Source organism: Schistocerca piceifrons, chromosome 6 (genome assembly GCF_021461385.2).
Source record: "Schistocerca piceifrons isolate TAMUIC-IGC-003096 chromosome 6, iqSchPice1.1, whole genome shotgun sequence".
NCBI lineage: Eukaryota > Metazoa > Arthropoda > Insecta > Orthoptera > Acrididae > Schistocerca > Schistocerca piceifrons.
In genome coordinates this window covers 322742800-322760391 of record NC_060143.1, presented here as the reverse complement: position 1 = coordinate 322760391, position 17592 = coordinate 322742800, and the positions used below count along the sequence as shown (strand labels likewise).

General features: G+C 43.5%; 1 protein-coding gene across 1 annotated transcript in view; it reads left to right on the top strand.

Moving 5' to 3' along the window:
• Positions 1 to 17592, top strand: part of LOC124803296 (lysine-specific demethylase 3B) — a 147223-nt gene that overhangs the window by 67218 nt on the left and 62413 nt on the right. The window contains exon 2 of the mRNA XM_047264478.1: positions 15836 to 16028. Coding sequence (XP_047120434.1) covers positions 15836 to 16028 — 193 coding nt within the window. The remainder of the gene's footprint in view (positions 1 to 15835; positions 16029 to 17592) is intronic.

The window sequence follows — 17592 nt, the reverse complement described above, 5'->3', positions numbered from 1 at the left end:
TTTACCGGTGCACAGCGGTGTTCAATACCTTCCTGAAAAGAACGAAGTCTAAATGAGTGTGGGAGGGAGGGATTGAGTAGTGGATGAGGCGAGAACTGCAAGCTGTTTCTCAAGCAGCGTAGCAGCTCAAGACTAAATGAGAGTGAGTAGTAGTGTCTTGGTGGTGGGGCAACGATTAGAGAGAGAGAGAGAGAGAGAGAGAGAGAGAGAGAGAATATCTGCTGCGCCTCCACAGTTGGCGGGGAGGGTCAGGGCCACAGGCGTGGCAACACTGCGCTGGCGCGCTCCGCTCGCAGGGCGGCCATCTTGACTAACGATCGGCTGGCGCGGTGAGTCAGTCTGGTGCCGGTCATGCCCGGTGCATGATGGCACCGCTGCGTGGATGCGGAATTCGGTGAGTAGGCGGCAGCGAGACCGTAGGGGAGCGCAGCGCAGCAGGGCACTCACTAGCGGCATTCCGATGGCCGCCCGGCGACGGTTAACTTAAACAGTTCGGTGGCCAGAATTCGTCTTGTACCGTTGTTCTGCCTGAAACTACAATGGCAGATACACTTTTTTGGTTGATGTAGCAGAATCAATAAGCACGTCGTGTTACTGCCTGATACTCTATTTTCCTTTTTTTAATTTTTTATTGAAACTGCGTTTTTCTGATATTTGTACAGAGTATCTGGCCAAGAATTTCGTTTGGCAGGGAAGCACCCGTTAAGCAATATTTAAATTCAGACTGTGGTATTTAAAGGTACACGGAGGGTGGGGGCGGGCAGGGGGTGAAGTGGATACTGCAGGCCAAACTTACCTATGAAATACATGCTAGAAGAGGTTCAGAAATTGCGTTTGTTGTTTACAATGAATTAAGAATCACGTGTTTTTCTCCCGTTCTGTTCTTATCTCTGCAATTTATATTTTGATAAATCTCGAAGGCATTTCTGTATTGACTTTTCTTTCTCGAGGAGTTCATTTTCGTAAGTACATAGCATGTTCAGTTTACGTGGGCATACATCTTAATCCTTACGATCAGAAGAGTAAAAGCTGGACCACAACGATTGTTAACAAGTTTGAACATTTTTAGGATCGTTTAGCACATTTTTGGAGTTCAGTAATTTATAATAATCATAAGGAATCGGACTGCGTTGGATGATGGTCGTTTGGATGAATGACCTACCGATTAAAGAAAGTAGATGAAAAAAAAAGAGGCTGGTATCCGTTACAGGCTGATACTTTCTGTCGTAGTTGCATCAGAACGGTGACGTTGGTCAAATCCTCGTGGAAGTGACATTTTTCTGTTGTCATTACTTTCACTGTGGAAAAGGAAGTAAATCTTTGGATAAAGCTGAAGGTTGATTTCAACAGCACGTTGCTTTACCCGTTCGTGTTGGAAGCTGTGTGGCATGTTACTCTGATCTAAGAACTGATTTACCCAACCGGTTACGGAATACCATAACGCGAACTCTGGACCATTAAGAAGGAGTGATAAATTTCAAACGACATTGTTACACGGATTTCGATCGAAATTGATCCTACTTGCATGATGCTGCACGCTATTTGCATACCGCAGGTCTTCTGCTTCAGGGACTATCTGGCATAAGATGTTCACGATTTACGGGACAGTGCATCACGGTGGCTACACTGTCGCGTTTCTTTGGGGAGTAATTTAGCGTATTCCTGAAGTAATTTAGTGACCGCCTACCCTCATATTAAGATGAACAGCATTGCTGTCACATAGCCCATGTAATACTTGAGACTTACCGACCGCTCGCAAGGCGACTGGCAGATATCCAGAGGCTAAGAACTTCACTAGGCAGGCAGTCAGTCGGTCGAAACTGCGGTTGTTCCCGATGACGCATACCACTCCATTGCAGCTATGGTCTCATCCCGGGCCACATCACTCCCTTTCGAGTATTAGTTTGCGCCAGTTAAACAAGAGTATATGTACTGAAAGAAAATACTTAGAGAACAAAGTCTCTCTTTTCTTCGAACAGTCTCGTGCAGGCTGTAACTTTCCTTTTCGGTGATTAAATGTGGGGCAGGGGTGATACAAAGTAAATTCTTCCCGATGGGCAACGATAAACAACGTACATTACGCGCACGAACCGCTCTTGAACGTGCAGTCCTTCGGAACAGCACTAGAAAGTCTGTCAGCATACTGTAAAAGTGAAATTTATGATATCGATACGACGCGTAATAACGGTCTGTGGAATATTATCTAGTAAAGTCGTAAACGTTCAGGTTTTTAAAAGCCTCGAGCGTAAAGGATTTGCAATGTTCTTACAGTTCTTTTCAGAGCCCGTGTGGGTATGCTCTGAAACACCCATTATCTTAGCGTTTCTCAGTTCTGGTGAATATGACGGTCGGCTTCGGTTTATTGGTAGATTACTGCGGGAGTGCCATTAGTCTACAAAAGAGAGAGCGTACAAGTCACTCGTGCCACCCATCCCAAAATATTGCTTAAGTGTGTGGAACCCGTACCAGATGACCTAACAGGAAGTATTGAACGATACAGAGAATAGCAGCACGAATGGCCACGGGTTTGTTTAATCCGTGGGAGAGTGTCACAGAGATACTTAAGGAACTGAGCTGACAGACGCTTGAAGACAGATGTATGCTATCCCGAGAAACTCCGTGAACAAAAGTTTCAAGAACCGGCTTTAAATGATTACTCTAGGGATACACGAAAACCACTTACTTAGCGCTCACATAGGGATCGTGAGGATAAGATTAGAATAGTTACTATACACACTGAAGCATTCACACAAGCATTCTTCCCGCACTCCATACGTGAAAGGAACAGGAAGAAATCATAAGATTTTAATAAAGTACTGGACACCAAGCCACGTTCAAATTGAAGCCACCGTCTTTGTTTATTAGCTTTGCCATCTTTGTTTAGATGGATTCCCGAACTATTGTGCAAAAGTGGAAACGGTAACTGGCTCCATATCCACACAGCTTTAATCAGTCACGCCGAGAAAACTGAGATATGGAGAACAGTGTTTTTTGTGCGCAAACGCCAAGTCAGATCATATATCTGAAATATTTTGTTCTTTACCGGAATTAGTTTATTCGCAGGGTCTTCATTAAATTAAAATCTGTCTGACTTTTGACAATGAGCTTCGGCCTCCAGTCAGTTGCAGCTCATCTTTGAAATACCAGGAGCAACTGGCCGACATGAAAACTTAAGAGAAGAAGACTATTATTATGGTATATGGCTTAGCTTTGTTACGTCGCGCCCTGCCACTTAAGGGAGACGGTTATTGATTTCGGCTACCTTTATAATCGATATACCTATTGCGTGGAAAACATGGCTAACGCTTGCAGTCGCAGTGAAACGGCGCGAGAAATGAACGGTGTAACCAGTTCTTGAACGGTAGTTTGCCGCTTCTGATGTCATGTAGTGAAACGTTAGTGGCATGATGCGCCCAAGTGACCAGACGACTTCATTATTAGGACAAGTGTTTTTAAGAGCTGTGGTCACTGAAGAAACTTATTACACCAGCAAACTTGTTTTGCATGTCTTAGGTAGCTGTAAGCTGCATCATTCCCACAGTATAACCTTACGCCAGCCTCCTGTACGGGACAATGTTCCTGTATCAAGGAACCGTCAGAATAACGTCTTATACACTGTCGAATACCCGTTTGAGGTCAATGGTAGATTTGGGTAATTCCCATACTGCTATTTGTGCTATTTCCCTATTTCCTGTATGGCATTCTTACAGGAGAGGATAAAAAGAATCTACGACTTGTGGGTGTACATTGTTTAAATTACTGTGACAGAATTCGTTCGTTCTATGCTGTGTGTGAGTCATTTGTATCATTAAACTGTACAAATAATTCACAGGCACCATTCTCGAATTAAACGCTATTGGTCATGGTGTATCCTGCAGCAAATCAGATGCACTGCAGATGTAGATGGTCGTTAAAGGGATTAATATGTCGTGCACAGTATGAGATACGCATACGCATAAGCATTGTTCTGTGCTTATTCGTATTTAACTGCCGTGTTTTCACCTGTTCGTATGAGATTTTGTTAGCCATAGTATCTGGGCCAGCGACCAGATAGCGTCCTGTGGCGGGGACAGCTGTGGTGCTTCTGCGAACCGGTTCGTTGCCCGCTTTGCCCTCCAAAGCGTGTCTCTTCCGTCGGTCGGCCTGCCTCCCACGTGTGCGCTGACCTGTTCGCCAGAAGCCCGGTTTCTGCCTCGCGATACCACGCAGTCAGGCGTGGGTGCTTCTTTCATATTCAAGTATCACCAAATCTGAGTGCAACGCCACACAACGCCAGCGATTAAACTCCGTCGCTGCGATTAAGAATTTCAAAATAATCATAGAAATTCTCCCACAGTTACAAAGCTCACCAGTACGGTTTCCTGTTCAAATTAGTTGGCAATACAACAGTGGGAGCCTGCCATTGTCGGCTCCTACTGTGTTGCCACTTCCGCAGCGTAAAGCATTATGCTTGCCAATCCTCAGTTAGGAAAGTTTTGAAGACTTGATATTGCCCATTTCAGGACTGAACCTTAACTCTGGCCCCAGTTATGAACGGATTTTTTGACGTGGTATGACCACAGAGAACTACAGCATACGTGAATTGTCGATTTTTTTTTTTTACATGTTTGTTGGAGGAGATGGACTTCGAAACTATTTCCCATTGGCTCGGGGAACAGCGCTGTGGTGATTGCTTGCAGATATTAGCGTCAGAAAAACTCGCAGTGTGGGTCTTAAACGGCAGTTGACAAATTGTATAATAATTTGTTTAAAATATGCTCCCATGTGACCCGATGCGGTCTTTCGGATATTTAGCGATGCATCTCTCCCGAAGGTCACAAAAGAATATAGCATCCCATTATATAAACTTTGCATATTTAACCAGTTTGAATAATGCTGTAGAACAGGTCAATATTCTAAGTTATGGCCTACGTACAGAAGTTGATCATACAGTTTATTTCCTGTTCCATAACAACGGATTCATAAACTGGAATAGAAAACTAGAGAATTTTTCGCAGGTAGCTAAAGTAAGCTGACAGACATCCCATCGGATTCTTTTGTTTCTGTTTGGATGGGGACTAGGCACACTTCCGATATATGAACGCTGGACATGATTACGATGATCTGTGCGCCGGTGAGGTACAACCATACGACTGTCTCACCTGTGAAATAGGCCAGTAACCAACAGTCGGTTCATCTTACGTGATGTAGGGCGTATAGTCAAGGTGAAAAATTAATGTATATCCAGATACCCAGTTTTCTTGGTACACGGAATCTTCATTTCTGCCCTCTTGGAATATCCATTGTGTCCATTCATTCCATGAAGAAGACGGGGAACGTAGGACTTCAGAGCCCAGGATTAGTGTATACTACTAACAGGTTTACATCTGTCATTTATATTTTAAGGGTCACATCACACATTTAATCGTAATTCGTTCCTGTTGCCAGCCAAGACCTCTGAAGCAACAGAAGTGATATTGTTACGAGGGTTGGAGCTTGAATAGTGGCTCGTACAAAATAGATACTTGTTTCAAAGTTTTACTGAACTTCATAGTAGTCACCAGCATTGTGTATAACCCGTTGCCAGCGATGTGGAAGTCATAGGATACTATTAGCAGTGCCAATTGTGTTGACAGTTCGAGCGGCGCGGTTTATTGCCCGACGAATTTGTAGCAGTTCTGAAGCGAATGCCGTTAAGGGTTTCGTTAAGTTTAGGAAGCGAGTTGAACTTTAACGAGGGTTTAAGTCAGGGGAGTGCAGTAGGAGGTATAGCACTTAGCAGTCCCATCAGTCAAACAAATCAGTAACAGCCCTCGTAAGTTCAACTCGATTTCTAAAGTGAAGAAAACACTTAACGGCATTCGCTTCAGAACAGCTACAAATTCGTCAGGCAATAGACTGCGCCGCTCGGAACTGTCAACATAAGTGGCACTGCTAAGAGTATCCTACGACTTTCACAATGCTGGTAACTACTTTGAAGGTTATTAAAACTTTGAAACACTTATCTGTTTTGCACGAGCTGTAAATAAATAGTTGCCACCATTAAAGTTCAACCCTCGTATTTTGCGAGGGAGACACAGAGTACATACTTGCATCGTTCCCGACTGTTAGTGAATCTAAAATTTAGGCCTAGCCATGCAGTTGTTTGGCACATACACGCAGCAGTCGAGAGTCACATGTCCACAGTAACCAGTAGATTCACCCAGACCACACGACTTTCATAAGGTATTATAGTTGGCCTTAATTCTACACTAGAAGAGTTCATAGATTAATGATAGATTGTACATTACACTTTCATCTCAGTGACCAGTTAATAGCCTCTGTAAAACATTTCAAACGTCTGAAACCCTCCCTACAGGGTACTTCCGTTGGCCGAGATCGGGCAGTTATTGTGAGTCGATATGATAGTGTTCAAGAGAAGTGACAGTATGCAACTAGATTGTCATAGATGCCACATTTAGGTACTGGCCATTTAGAATGACAAGAAATTAAACATTGTTGGAAGTATAAAGCCAGTAACGGCAAGGCCTCCGTCGAGATGGCGTGAAGTAACAGCTAGCGCGAGCGGCGCAATGGTGAGTGCAGGCAGGTGCGGCCCGTATGTACCGCCACCTAGCGGCCCGTTACGTCACCAGTCCCACCTGCTGCTTCTTGCCTGCTGCAGCGAAGCCGTAGCGCCAATTTTTTTCTTTTGTTTTTTAAGTGCGCGCCACTGCCTGTTGGCTCTCGGCCAAGACACGCTCGGCCGCAAGCCAACGTGCACTAGGCATGCCATTCCACCGCTAGTCAGCATACTTGCTCCCAAAATTACTACCGATTAAGTATCCGGTGGGGGCAGGGGAGATTTGACGGAACTTACGCTTCAGTTGATTGAATATGTAAATGTTGTACCCCACCTTTGCCAGCAATTGGCCTGTTAAATCCGCTCCGTTTAGCTGTAACCGACATTTTTAAATGTAAGCGACAAAATGAGCACTACTTGCCAGCGGCCACATCGTAGGAAATTCGTGCATTTTAACTCCAGACACGGATTAAAATAAATCAACACCTAAATTTTCCGTTAATCGAAATCTTATGTATTTAATACAGCCCTATAAGTCTCGCACTGTGTGGATCAGCACGTCATACGACTTAATTACCTTCATCATCTGTTCCGCGGATTTAGTAAGCGGGTCTTATCCTCTCGGTCAGTACAAACAAGTTTTGCCTTGTGATCGGTATACATGGCAATAGCTGTATAGAACGTGGTTAAGCTAGCGCTCGCTCTCCCCCTCCCTCCCTCCCTCCGGCCGTTTATCATGGTGCGGATTACGGTTGCTGTATTTTACGCGCTTTGTTAAAAAACCAGGGCCTGGAATAGGACGAATATGCTGATTTGAAATATACAACTGGGCATGTGGCTTATATTTTACCGCCAGGCGACAATGCTGGTCTCAGTCCACGATCGAACATCCCGAAAATATTTATCCGTTGCTTCGCGTTTCATCTTCAGGTACATGCTGGGTCTCTACGGTTCTGGATCCTTAGTTCGCTACCACACAGAATAATTTTTAGCCTCAGTGTTGTGGAATATCATTTGGTTTGCGTTGCGGCAGGTTTTCGCCAGTATTTTGATTGTGCCACAAATGTGACATACTGGCTATTTTTGAGTCGGGCATATTCATATGGATATTGCCACGAAGTGAATTAAAGTTAGTTACTTATTTGAGACAGGTGCTATCGAAGTGTATATTTTCATCTCGTAATTTCTGTCCCTTAAAGTATTTTAAATTTGGTGTTTATGATTTCACAATTCTGTGATTTGGCTGTGTTATATGGTAGGTTATCTTAAAACGGATGCGATAACGGACGCGTCGCTGGCCAGGGATAATGTTTTCATATCTGCTTGCCTTAAATTGTTCTACTATATCATCTGAGTGCAAAACAAAAGAGACTGGGGTCATACAGCAACTTTGTCGACTACCTTGATTGATTATTGTGGGCGTAATGGTCTCGTTGAAATTACCGACGAGAATAGGTTTCTGTTAGCTTGTACCTGGTGGGGAAGCCGTACTACCTCTGTTATTTTAACTTATATTCGCGTCAACCCGCTATCAGACCTTTAATGTATGCGTGAAATGTTGTTGAATATGAACTTTTAATCATCTAGTCGAACCGTTAATTTCGTTGCTTGGCTTCGCTTCGTCACACAAGGGGACCTTACGGACTAGCCCTATTCTATTTTCTTCATACTTGTCGAATTTGAGTCTGTGCCTACATATGTTTCCTAACGCACCGTGATGAAATTCTAAAAAAGACTTTGAAGATCAGATGATTTCCGAGTTTACACGAAGAACATTTTTCAATAGTTTTAATTGCGTTACAGCCGAAAGTTTTTCTCAGGTCGCAGAAACTGAAAGTGCTTCGACCATAATGATTTTAAGGGTATAGTAAGACGTTGAGAAATAGGTCCGTGTGCGGCATATGTCTAAGATAATTGCTTAATGTTATAGCCAATGTTAAGAGATGCTGTTGTAGCCCATTGTATTGAGCAGGTGTATTTAAAATTAGTTTTAGTGGTTTGTATGTCATTTGGAACTAAGTCATGTAAATGATATTGACGTGATATGACATAATAGTAGACTCGCAGAGAGAGGCTTGTGCTTGGAGTTTGTCATTTGTGTGCTCGTGATGACGCTACGCTTTCTGGTGGCCTTCGCGGACAGCTCGGTACGTACTGATAAGGAGAAAGCAGTAGAGCGGGATTTTGTCGCGAAAGCGCTCACAGTGTGAACGGTGCGGCATGAGAGTACTGTAGTAGCAATTGCTGCGGCCACGGCCTCATAACGGAATGCTGCTGTGTGACTCACTCCCCCACCCCTAGTGGGCTGTGAGCCAGGGCCTCCCTTTCCTCTGCTGCTGATCACACGGCATACCTCGTGACGATGTGTACGGTACTGGTCCTAGCGAGGAATTTTGATCTAAATATACCAATTTGTGATCAGCAGCAGATTGCAGAGTAAGAGGATCTGCAGTTCGTAACTATTATTCTTATGAGGTCGCTTTATCTAGCCTGTCTGTAATCTCCGGGAAGCAAGCACCGCTGAAACTTGGCATCGTTGCAGTGTGTTCACCTGTTTTAGTGCATAAATTTTGCGAATGTTGTATTGTTCTTGAATGCGCTAAGAGCAAGTAGTCAGCATATGATCTGTGAGGTTAACCGTCTTAAAATCTCCGATTGCAGTAGTGTATAACTTAGGACATTTTGTACTTAATTTCGTATGTAACATACCGTCGGAGATCTAATAATTGTTACTAACTAATGCATAATCTATAAATTATGACTTTCTTTGAATAAATTTAAAGTAGTACGATGTACGATTTTTTAGGAGCAGTGCAACGTTTTCCCTCCTTTAATGGTGTAGGGTTAAGCCATAAGATCCATGACATCCCCGTAAGCTCGACTACAACACAAACGTAGGTTTTGGCCTTTTGGTGAGGAACAGTTTCCTAATGGATTCATTGGGTTATGTATCACCTCATTTTGCGTCGTATATGATTTTATTGATCCTGGATGGTATTTCTGGGATGTGAAAGAAATTGCCGCTAGCGGATTATTCCCAAGATTCCACGTTTGCATCTCTTCCACCGCGAATTTGTACTTCGGTTTGCCGAAAAGTAAGAATATCAGTCAATTTCATTGTTACATTCTGGGAAGCTTAGATATCGCCAGTAATTTCTATTTTCAGATTGAATCATTAGTTTGCCAGTGTAACAGCCTTAACTGGTGCCCTATCCCCTTCAATACTCACGGGTTTTTAATTAACATTGGTTAAAGTAACAATTTATTGCGTATAGTAATCCGTACTACAGGCAGTCGGTAAATAGGGAAACATTTTACGTTTCATCTTATTTCGTATCCATACAATTTGCTAACATTGGAGATATTTATGTGCAGTTGCTAGAAATCCACCATTCTGTTGTTACTCATAACGATGTAGTTTAATAAACACATATTACTTGTCAATATATAAAATTATCATTTAATATATTGTGAAAATGCCACAGTCTCCCATAGATTCCGCGCATTGGAATTTCATGATATCGATTATTTGCTTCCTAATGTTCTTTGGGAGTTTCATATCTTGACATTACCAGCTTTACAGTATCGCGTATTTCCTGGGTTGCGCTATAATAGTTTGTACGCGCTGTTGGGACTCAATCGCTTCAATAATTGTCAATCCACCGCCCTTAAGGATTTCAAGTCACAGCTTTCAAGTGAGCGATGGGTAACCACCAGTACGGTAAGATGAACCAATTTCAAATAATTAAGCTTTTTGTTAAACTTTATCTTAAATTACTCTTCCGGTTAATAAAGGCAGTCGCTTGTTCAGCGTCATAATTAAATGTACTAAATGTTTTTGAACATTTTTTGAGAGTGCTGACTTTTTTTGCGTGGAACGTGTTTCTTGATTATCGAGTGTGAGAAGAGTTGTTTCACTGCGGTATCTTCAAGTTTTCTGCAGTAACTTGATGATAGTTTGCATCATCAGTGGTAACAACGGTTAAAAGTAAAATTGTCAGAGCTTGAATAATATTGTTCCACGTTCTCCGTTTATGATGCTGTGAGCGAATGGAGGATTATGCAGAAGTCTGCTTGGTGCCATAACTACCATAATTTGATAATAGAGAAGCCATAAACCCGAACATTGTTCGGAACACAACATTGCCCTTATGTTACCGCGATGCCTTCGTCGTATTCACGATCTGCGTGTGTGGCAGAAAGGGGGGGGAGAGAGAGAGAGAGAGAGAGAGAGAGAGGCGGGGGGCGTAAAGAACGAATCCTTGGAACTGACTTAGTTTCCAGTGTCAAAAATCGTGCGAAGGGCCGGGAGTGACACCGTATTTTTATTTTTGTGTGTATGTGTGGAAGTAGTGTTGTTTTCAGAATACCTTACCTATATAGATATTAATAAGTCTCAGGCCGAATTTGATTTTGTATTACAGTGTTTTGAGTGTGGTGGTTTAGTTGCCGTTTTAGCTAATTTGGAAGCCACCTAAACGGCGACTATCTTATGCAGTAATAAATAATCCTTTAATTAGCGGTACAGTGACATAATACTTTGTCTGCATCAATCAGCTGACTAAAAGACTGCAGCTTGTAGTTTGTATTCTTCGTCACACTGTGCGCATCTGCGTGTGTCCCCCTGTATGTGTCGTGATATTTTTCTTCTTCTACAGTTGACTTCTTTCTTTCTTTCTTATCGTGGTTTGTGGGGAAATCGGTTAATTTGCAGTAGGCCAACACCCATATTGTTTATCGTTCTATTTAGTTAATTTGAAAAAGCGACACTTGTGAAATGACCTAAGCTGAAACGACTAGACAAATCGTCGAGAAAAACTAATGCCAGGTTGAGGTATACAAAAATAAATGTTCGGAATGTGACTCGCGGAAAATATACGATTCGTTACTTTTTTTAGTCGTTGGCAGAACACAACGGACATGCTCTGTAATTAAATTTCAAAGCATCAGTGAGAGACTCAAAACTAATACAGCATTTGTTAAATGGGGAATAACTATTTATGTATGCATTACAGCTTCAAAAGTGTTCAGGGAACATGTTACCTCTCGATACATAACTCGTTATAATTATCACAGTGAATTCAGCAGACACATTGGTGTCATATGAGCCGTTTTGCTGGCATTTTATACACGGAAAGGGAATTGTCGAGCAAGATGGCGCGATAGTAAGTTACTGGACTTGCATTCAGTAGGACCCCAGTTCAAATCCCCATCCGGACAACCAGATTTAGGTTTTCTGTGATTTCTGTACATCGTTTAAGGCATATCCGCGATGACTCCTTTGATAAGATCACGGCTAATTTATTTCACCTACCAGAGATTGTACTCCGTCTCTGATGATCAGGCCGTCGATGTGACGTTAAACCCTTGTCGTCTTATATTCTTTTTTTTTGCGAATTCTGGGGAAGAGGTGTGAATGCTACTGTAGTGCTATCGTTGTACCTTCTGCGAGACACAGAAAGAAGACTTGGGAGTGCAGGTGTAGATGAATAGGCAGTCTCTATGGGGGTAGACTTTTTGACGGGCATAACGAATTCGAGAAGATTGCGTCGTTTTGACATGTGCAGACTGCTTATGTGGCGCACCTGGCACCGCTTCAGCTTCCGGCAGATGCTCCCTCCCACTGACCAAGGCCAGTCGTCCACGTGCCCTATTCCCCTCATCTACCTCCTCCCTCATTTCCTTCTCTCTCTCTCTCTCTCTCTCTCTCTCTCTCTCTCTCTCTCTCTCTCTCTCTCTCACACACACACACACACACACACACACACACACACACACACACACACACACACACACACACACACACACACACGCGCGCGCGCGCGCGCGCCGTCCATCATTCTTTCAATCGGTCCTTTTGTAGGTACTTAGTTACGTGGTAGCATTATTTTGCCATAACTTAGCATCAATCTGTTAACCACCTTGAAACAAAAATCAATCTGGAAAACATCATCAAATAAAGTCCTATTACACAACGATCAAGCGAATGTAAGATCGACAACTTGGCATGAGATCTGGATTGTAAACACTGCCAAATAGATGCAGTCATTCCCTAAGAGATTGACACCTATTGCCCACTTCAGATGCTACTGTAACGCCCACATGAGATCTAGTCTATCAAGTACTTGTTCATTCATCATGCAACGCACGTTAAAGAATTCCTATAGATTGAATTCCACGAATTCCACCTGAAGCTCAATTGTGTCACATAGGCCGTCGACGAAGCGCCACTTCTAATTTCTTCTGTGAACTTACGCCCAACTGTATGATACACATATTTCTCATGCATTTACGTAAGAAGTAATGGTATTTGGAGCTGGTGTGATTACTCATTTCGTGACACAATCATTTGTCTGTCAGATAAAACAAAAGGGCTAACGTCTAGCCATGTAGGTTATAACTAGCTGTTGTCCTTAGTTGGGAAAGTGCACACGTCGGTACTCGTTGATACGAAGCAGTGTCAGTATTTTTACCGTCGGTGGGAAATGAAGAAACAGCTAAAAGTACGCTTGGTTTGTGCTTCGGTGGCATTGTCAACGGGTTCATGTTCGCTGCTGAGAAATGCACTGACATCCGATGCGCACAAACGGTAGAAACGCCTCGTCTTCTTTTATCAGTGCTTACCGGAAAGAATGCGGTGTGCAGATTAGCGAGAAATCCGGTAGCTGACTTTTGTTTCTATAGAGAACAAGCTCTTCTGCCGCATTCTTTGTGGTGCCAGTGAGAACGCTTAAAGCTTTAATTTTTCACATTTTACGGTAGAATGTATGTTAAGAGATTAACTGTTTATGCCTGTTACTCTGCGTAACCTGCTGCGGCAGTACTACGACCGAACATTTCCTTTGTTTCTCTTAATGGAGAATTGTGATTTTCTTGCATATATTTTAAGTCAAGATGAAACTCTATAATTATTTCAAAACGCAGGAGTATTTTGCTCATTGAAGACAAATTTGTGCCAAACAAATAATATGGCAGTCGTAAAGGTTTGAGTCTAAATTTCTGATAATATGCCTAACATTGAAAACACATTGAAAAAATGTATCAAGGTTACAAAAGAAAGATTCTTGTGATACCGATTTCATGGCAAGAAAGTTTAGATGCGTTCTGAGGGTATTTAAAGGAATTTAGTATAATTGTCTCTGTCGCACTCGCTATTCTGTTCCGTTGTCTCCCAATGCAGGACTTGATAGAAAATGAAATAAAATCAGGGAAAGATTCTGACCTAATATCGCATTTTTAATGTTGATACACAGCGTATTTTTAGGACTTTTACTTACTTTCCATGTTCAGGTAGATTCGGTATAGTTTTTGTGTGTGGCAGAGTACATGTACATTGGCTTTTATTTAGACCTAACGGCTTGTCTGTGTCACTATTCACATTTGCATAGACATGATGGCAAACGTTGTGTATTGCTCAGATTGTAGTACGAAGGTGGATGCATTAAAATTAATGCTATTAAAGATTATAAAGGAGTTAGTGTGGGAACTGCCTACAGCGTGCGACTTCCTGCAAATGTACGGTTTGGTGTTAACAGTATGGTTATGTAACATTTTATAGCGCCAAGAAACTTGTGTAGGTAAGGATATTTAAATATACAGCATATACAAGCAAAATACTGCGCTGCAATCGGCAGCGCCTACATAAGACAAAAAGTGTGGGGCGCAGTTGTTAGCTGCAATGGGAGGTTATCAATATTTAAGTGAATTTGAACATGGTGTTATAGTCGGCGGCGCAGGAGCGATGGGACACAGCATCTCCGAGGTACTGATGAAGTGGGGATTTTCCCGTAGACGTTTTCACGAGTGAACATCAATATCAGGAATCCGATAAGACGTCAAATCTCCGGCGTCGTTGCGGCCGGGAATAGATCGTGCGAGAACGGGACCAACAACGACTGAAGAGAATCGTTCAACGTAACAGAAGTGCAACCCTTCCACAAATTGCTGCAGATTTCAGTGCTGCTGGTCCATCAACAAGTACCGGCCGCTGTGGCAGAGCGGTTCTAGGCGCTTCAGTCCGGAACCGCGCTGCTGCTACGGTCGCAGGTTCGATTTCTGCCTCGGGCATGGGTGTGTGTGATGTACTTAGGTTTAAGTAGTTCCAAGTCTAGGGGACTGATGATCTCAGATGTTAAGTCCCATAGTGCTTAGAGCCATTTACGCCATCAACAAGTGTCAGCGTGCGAACCTTTCAACGAAGCATCATCCATATGGGTTTTCGGAGCCGAAACATGTTGCCTGGTCGGACTAGTTTCGTTTCAAATCGTGTCGAGCGGAAGGACGTGTACGCTTATGGAGACAACCTCATGAATCCACGGAGCTTGCATGTTAGCAGGGGACTGTTCAGGGTGGTGGAGGCACTGAATGGTGTGTGGCGAGTGCATTTGGAGTGATTTGGGACCCTGATACGTCTAATTAAGACTCTTGGCAGGGGACACGTACTTAAGCTTCCTGTCTGAGCACCTGCATCCATTCATGTCCATTGTGCATTCCGATGGACTTGGGCAATTCCAGCAGGACAATGGGACACCAGACACGTCCAGAGTGGCTCCAGGAACACACTTCCGAGTTTAAACACTTCCGCTGGCTACCAAAATCCCCAGACATGAACGTTAATTAGTATATCTCGGATGCCTTACAATGTGCTGTTCAGGAGAGATCTCCACCCCGTCGTACTCTTACGGATTTATAGACAGCCCTGCAGGATTCATAGTGTCATGTTTTCCCTCCAACATTACTTCAGACACACATCGAGTCTATGCCACGTCGTGTTGCGGCACTTCTGCGTGCTCGCGGTGGCCGTACACGATATTATGCAGGTGTAGCAGTTTCTTTGGTTCTTCGGTGTATAATACAACCTTCTGTATCCACCAGAGCCGAAGTTGCTATCCCATAAAAGACGTCATGGTTGGTGATAACATTGTATAGGTGATGGTTTATTTTTATATCACGTATGGTGTAGTAAGAAACATCATTATCGTTACGGAAGTTGAGTTATTGCTTGCAGAACGAAGTTCGGCGCTAATAAACTTTGTCCGCAGAGCACATAATGCTCGCGTTAGTGCTGCGTAAGTTCGAAACCACCGCTGCGGTGTTAAACTCAGGGGTAACAGGCCTGAGTCGGTATTACTGTGGCTTCAAACACCTATTCACGTTGGAGCCGTGTTGGCACATCATCATCATCATCATCATCATCATCATCATCCCCCCGCTGCTGCAACTTCGCGGTAGGCTGCGCGAGTGCTTTGCGGCGAAGTGGGCGCTAACAAATGGCTGCCGGCGTGTGTGTTACAGGGAGCGCGAGAAGCAGATGGAACGAGAAAAGCAGCACCAGCAGCAGCAACAACAGGAGAGGGAGCGAGAGAGGGAGAGGGAGCGCGAGAGGGAGAGGGAGAGGGAGCGGCTGGAGCAGCAGCGCGCCAGCGAGCACGCCGTCCAGGCAGTGCAGAAGCATTTCGAGGAGTCGCTGCGCCGCGCACAGCAGAAGGTCAGTAGCTGCACAATTTCATTATGGCTGCGGTTAATCGATGTGAATCATTCGTATAACAAAATTGGTAGATTTGGGAATACATATTCCACCACAGACGTAACGTATCATTTCCTGGAGGCCCATTGGTATTCGCTAATTGTAGTCATTTCGATCACATCCCGGCCGCAGAGAGAAACGCTTTTTGTTAGGCTTGAAGACGATGGGCTGGTATTTACTAACGCTCCTAAATGGGTGGTGGTCGTAACTGACTAGTGTGATTTTAAGGGCGAGTAATTTCCGCCGTGACGTGGCAGAGATACCACACTTGAAAAAGTACTGCCAGGAAGCACCACCTTGCAGAAGCGTTATAACGGGAGCAGGCTATGACCAATGCAGGTGCTTACATTCTGTTCTTGAAGCGGATTCGATGGAAGACACACACGTTTCATTAATTTCGTGGAGCAGTTTTGCAGCTTTCGAGGGAGTGGAGTCGGCCGGAAATGGGCGAGCACGTGCTCGCTAGGCACAGCGTTTACACCAAGCACTAGCCACCTAGACTGTGGTGTTTTCGTGAACGAGACGGACTTGAACAAGTCTAGTAGAAGCCAATCAATTTTGTTTACGCACGTGGAAATTTGCGAGTGGCGTTTCGTGAGAGACCCCTATTAACGTTTAAGTGTTTTCTTGTGTTGTTGAACCGCTAGTAAACCGTTGAGGACGGTGGTTGTATTGGGCTGTAGCGGTGAACATTTCCAGTATAGCGCTCGGATCTTTCCTGGAAGCCATTTGATAGCTACGGCTATTTTAGAGTTGCGAGAAGTTTAACCCTGTCTCGGGGGTAAAGCGGGCCTGGCGACCTCATTGCTGTGGTATTGTTACAGAGCACACAATTATACAAGGCCCATGAATAACCGTTATCAACTACATGTGCGGTGCAGTACGTTGCATAATTATGTACCTTGAAATACGGTACATAGCGGCTGCTTGCCTCCGTGACGCCATCGTCAAAGTGGTAAGAATTACACTAAATTTTGTAATATTTCGTTGTGTGTTTGCGTAAATTGGTCTCACACATTACTGCGAGTTTGTATGTGCGAGCATTTTGAGTGTGAGCATACTCTTGTGTCCGTGGGGGAAAAGATTTTTTGCAGTTGTTTTAATCGTTCAGGCTACTTGGGCTTCAAGACTTTAAATTATCCAATACTGTTTAAATGCGTGTGCCAAGTTTGTGGCAAAAGTGAGCGCGCTTGTTCAACTTAGTAAGTTTTCAAATAACTTACTGAAATGAAGTCTTATTATGATCGCGGTAACATGAAATCGTACCCATGCCTGAAAGACCAATCCTCGGTAGACTGTGTGTGATGTATCATCCAGATAATCAGGCAATGAGCAGTTGCTTCAACTAACGCACTATGTACGACGATCTCGTTAACCTAAAACTAAAAATTTAGACGTTTGTTTTCCATACTGCTCACGAATTCCTAAGCGTCCTGTAGAATTCCACATTTTAATTTCTGAACTACCCAGACGAATTATTAAATGCGCAAGGTGGGCAATCTGCGTTATAAACACACAAAAATTA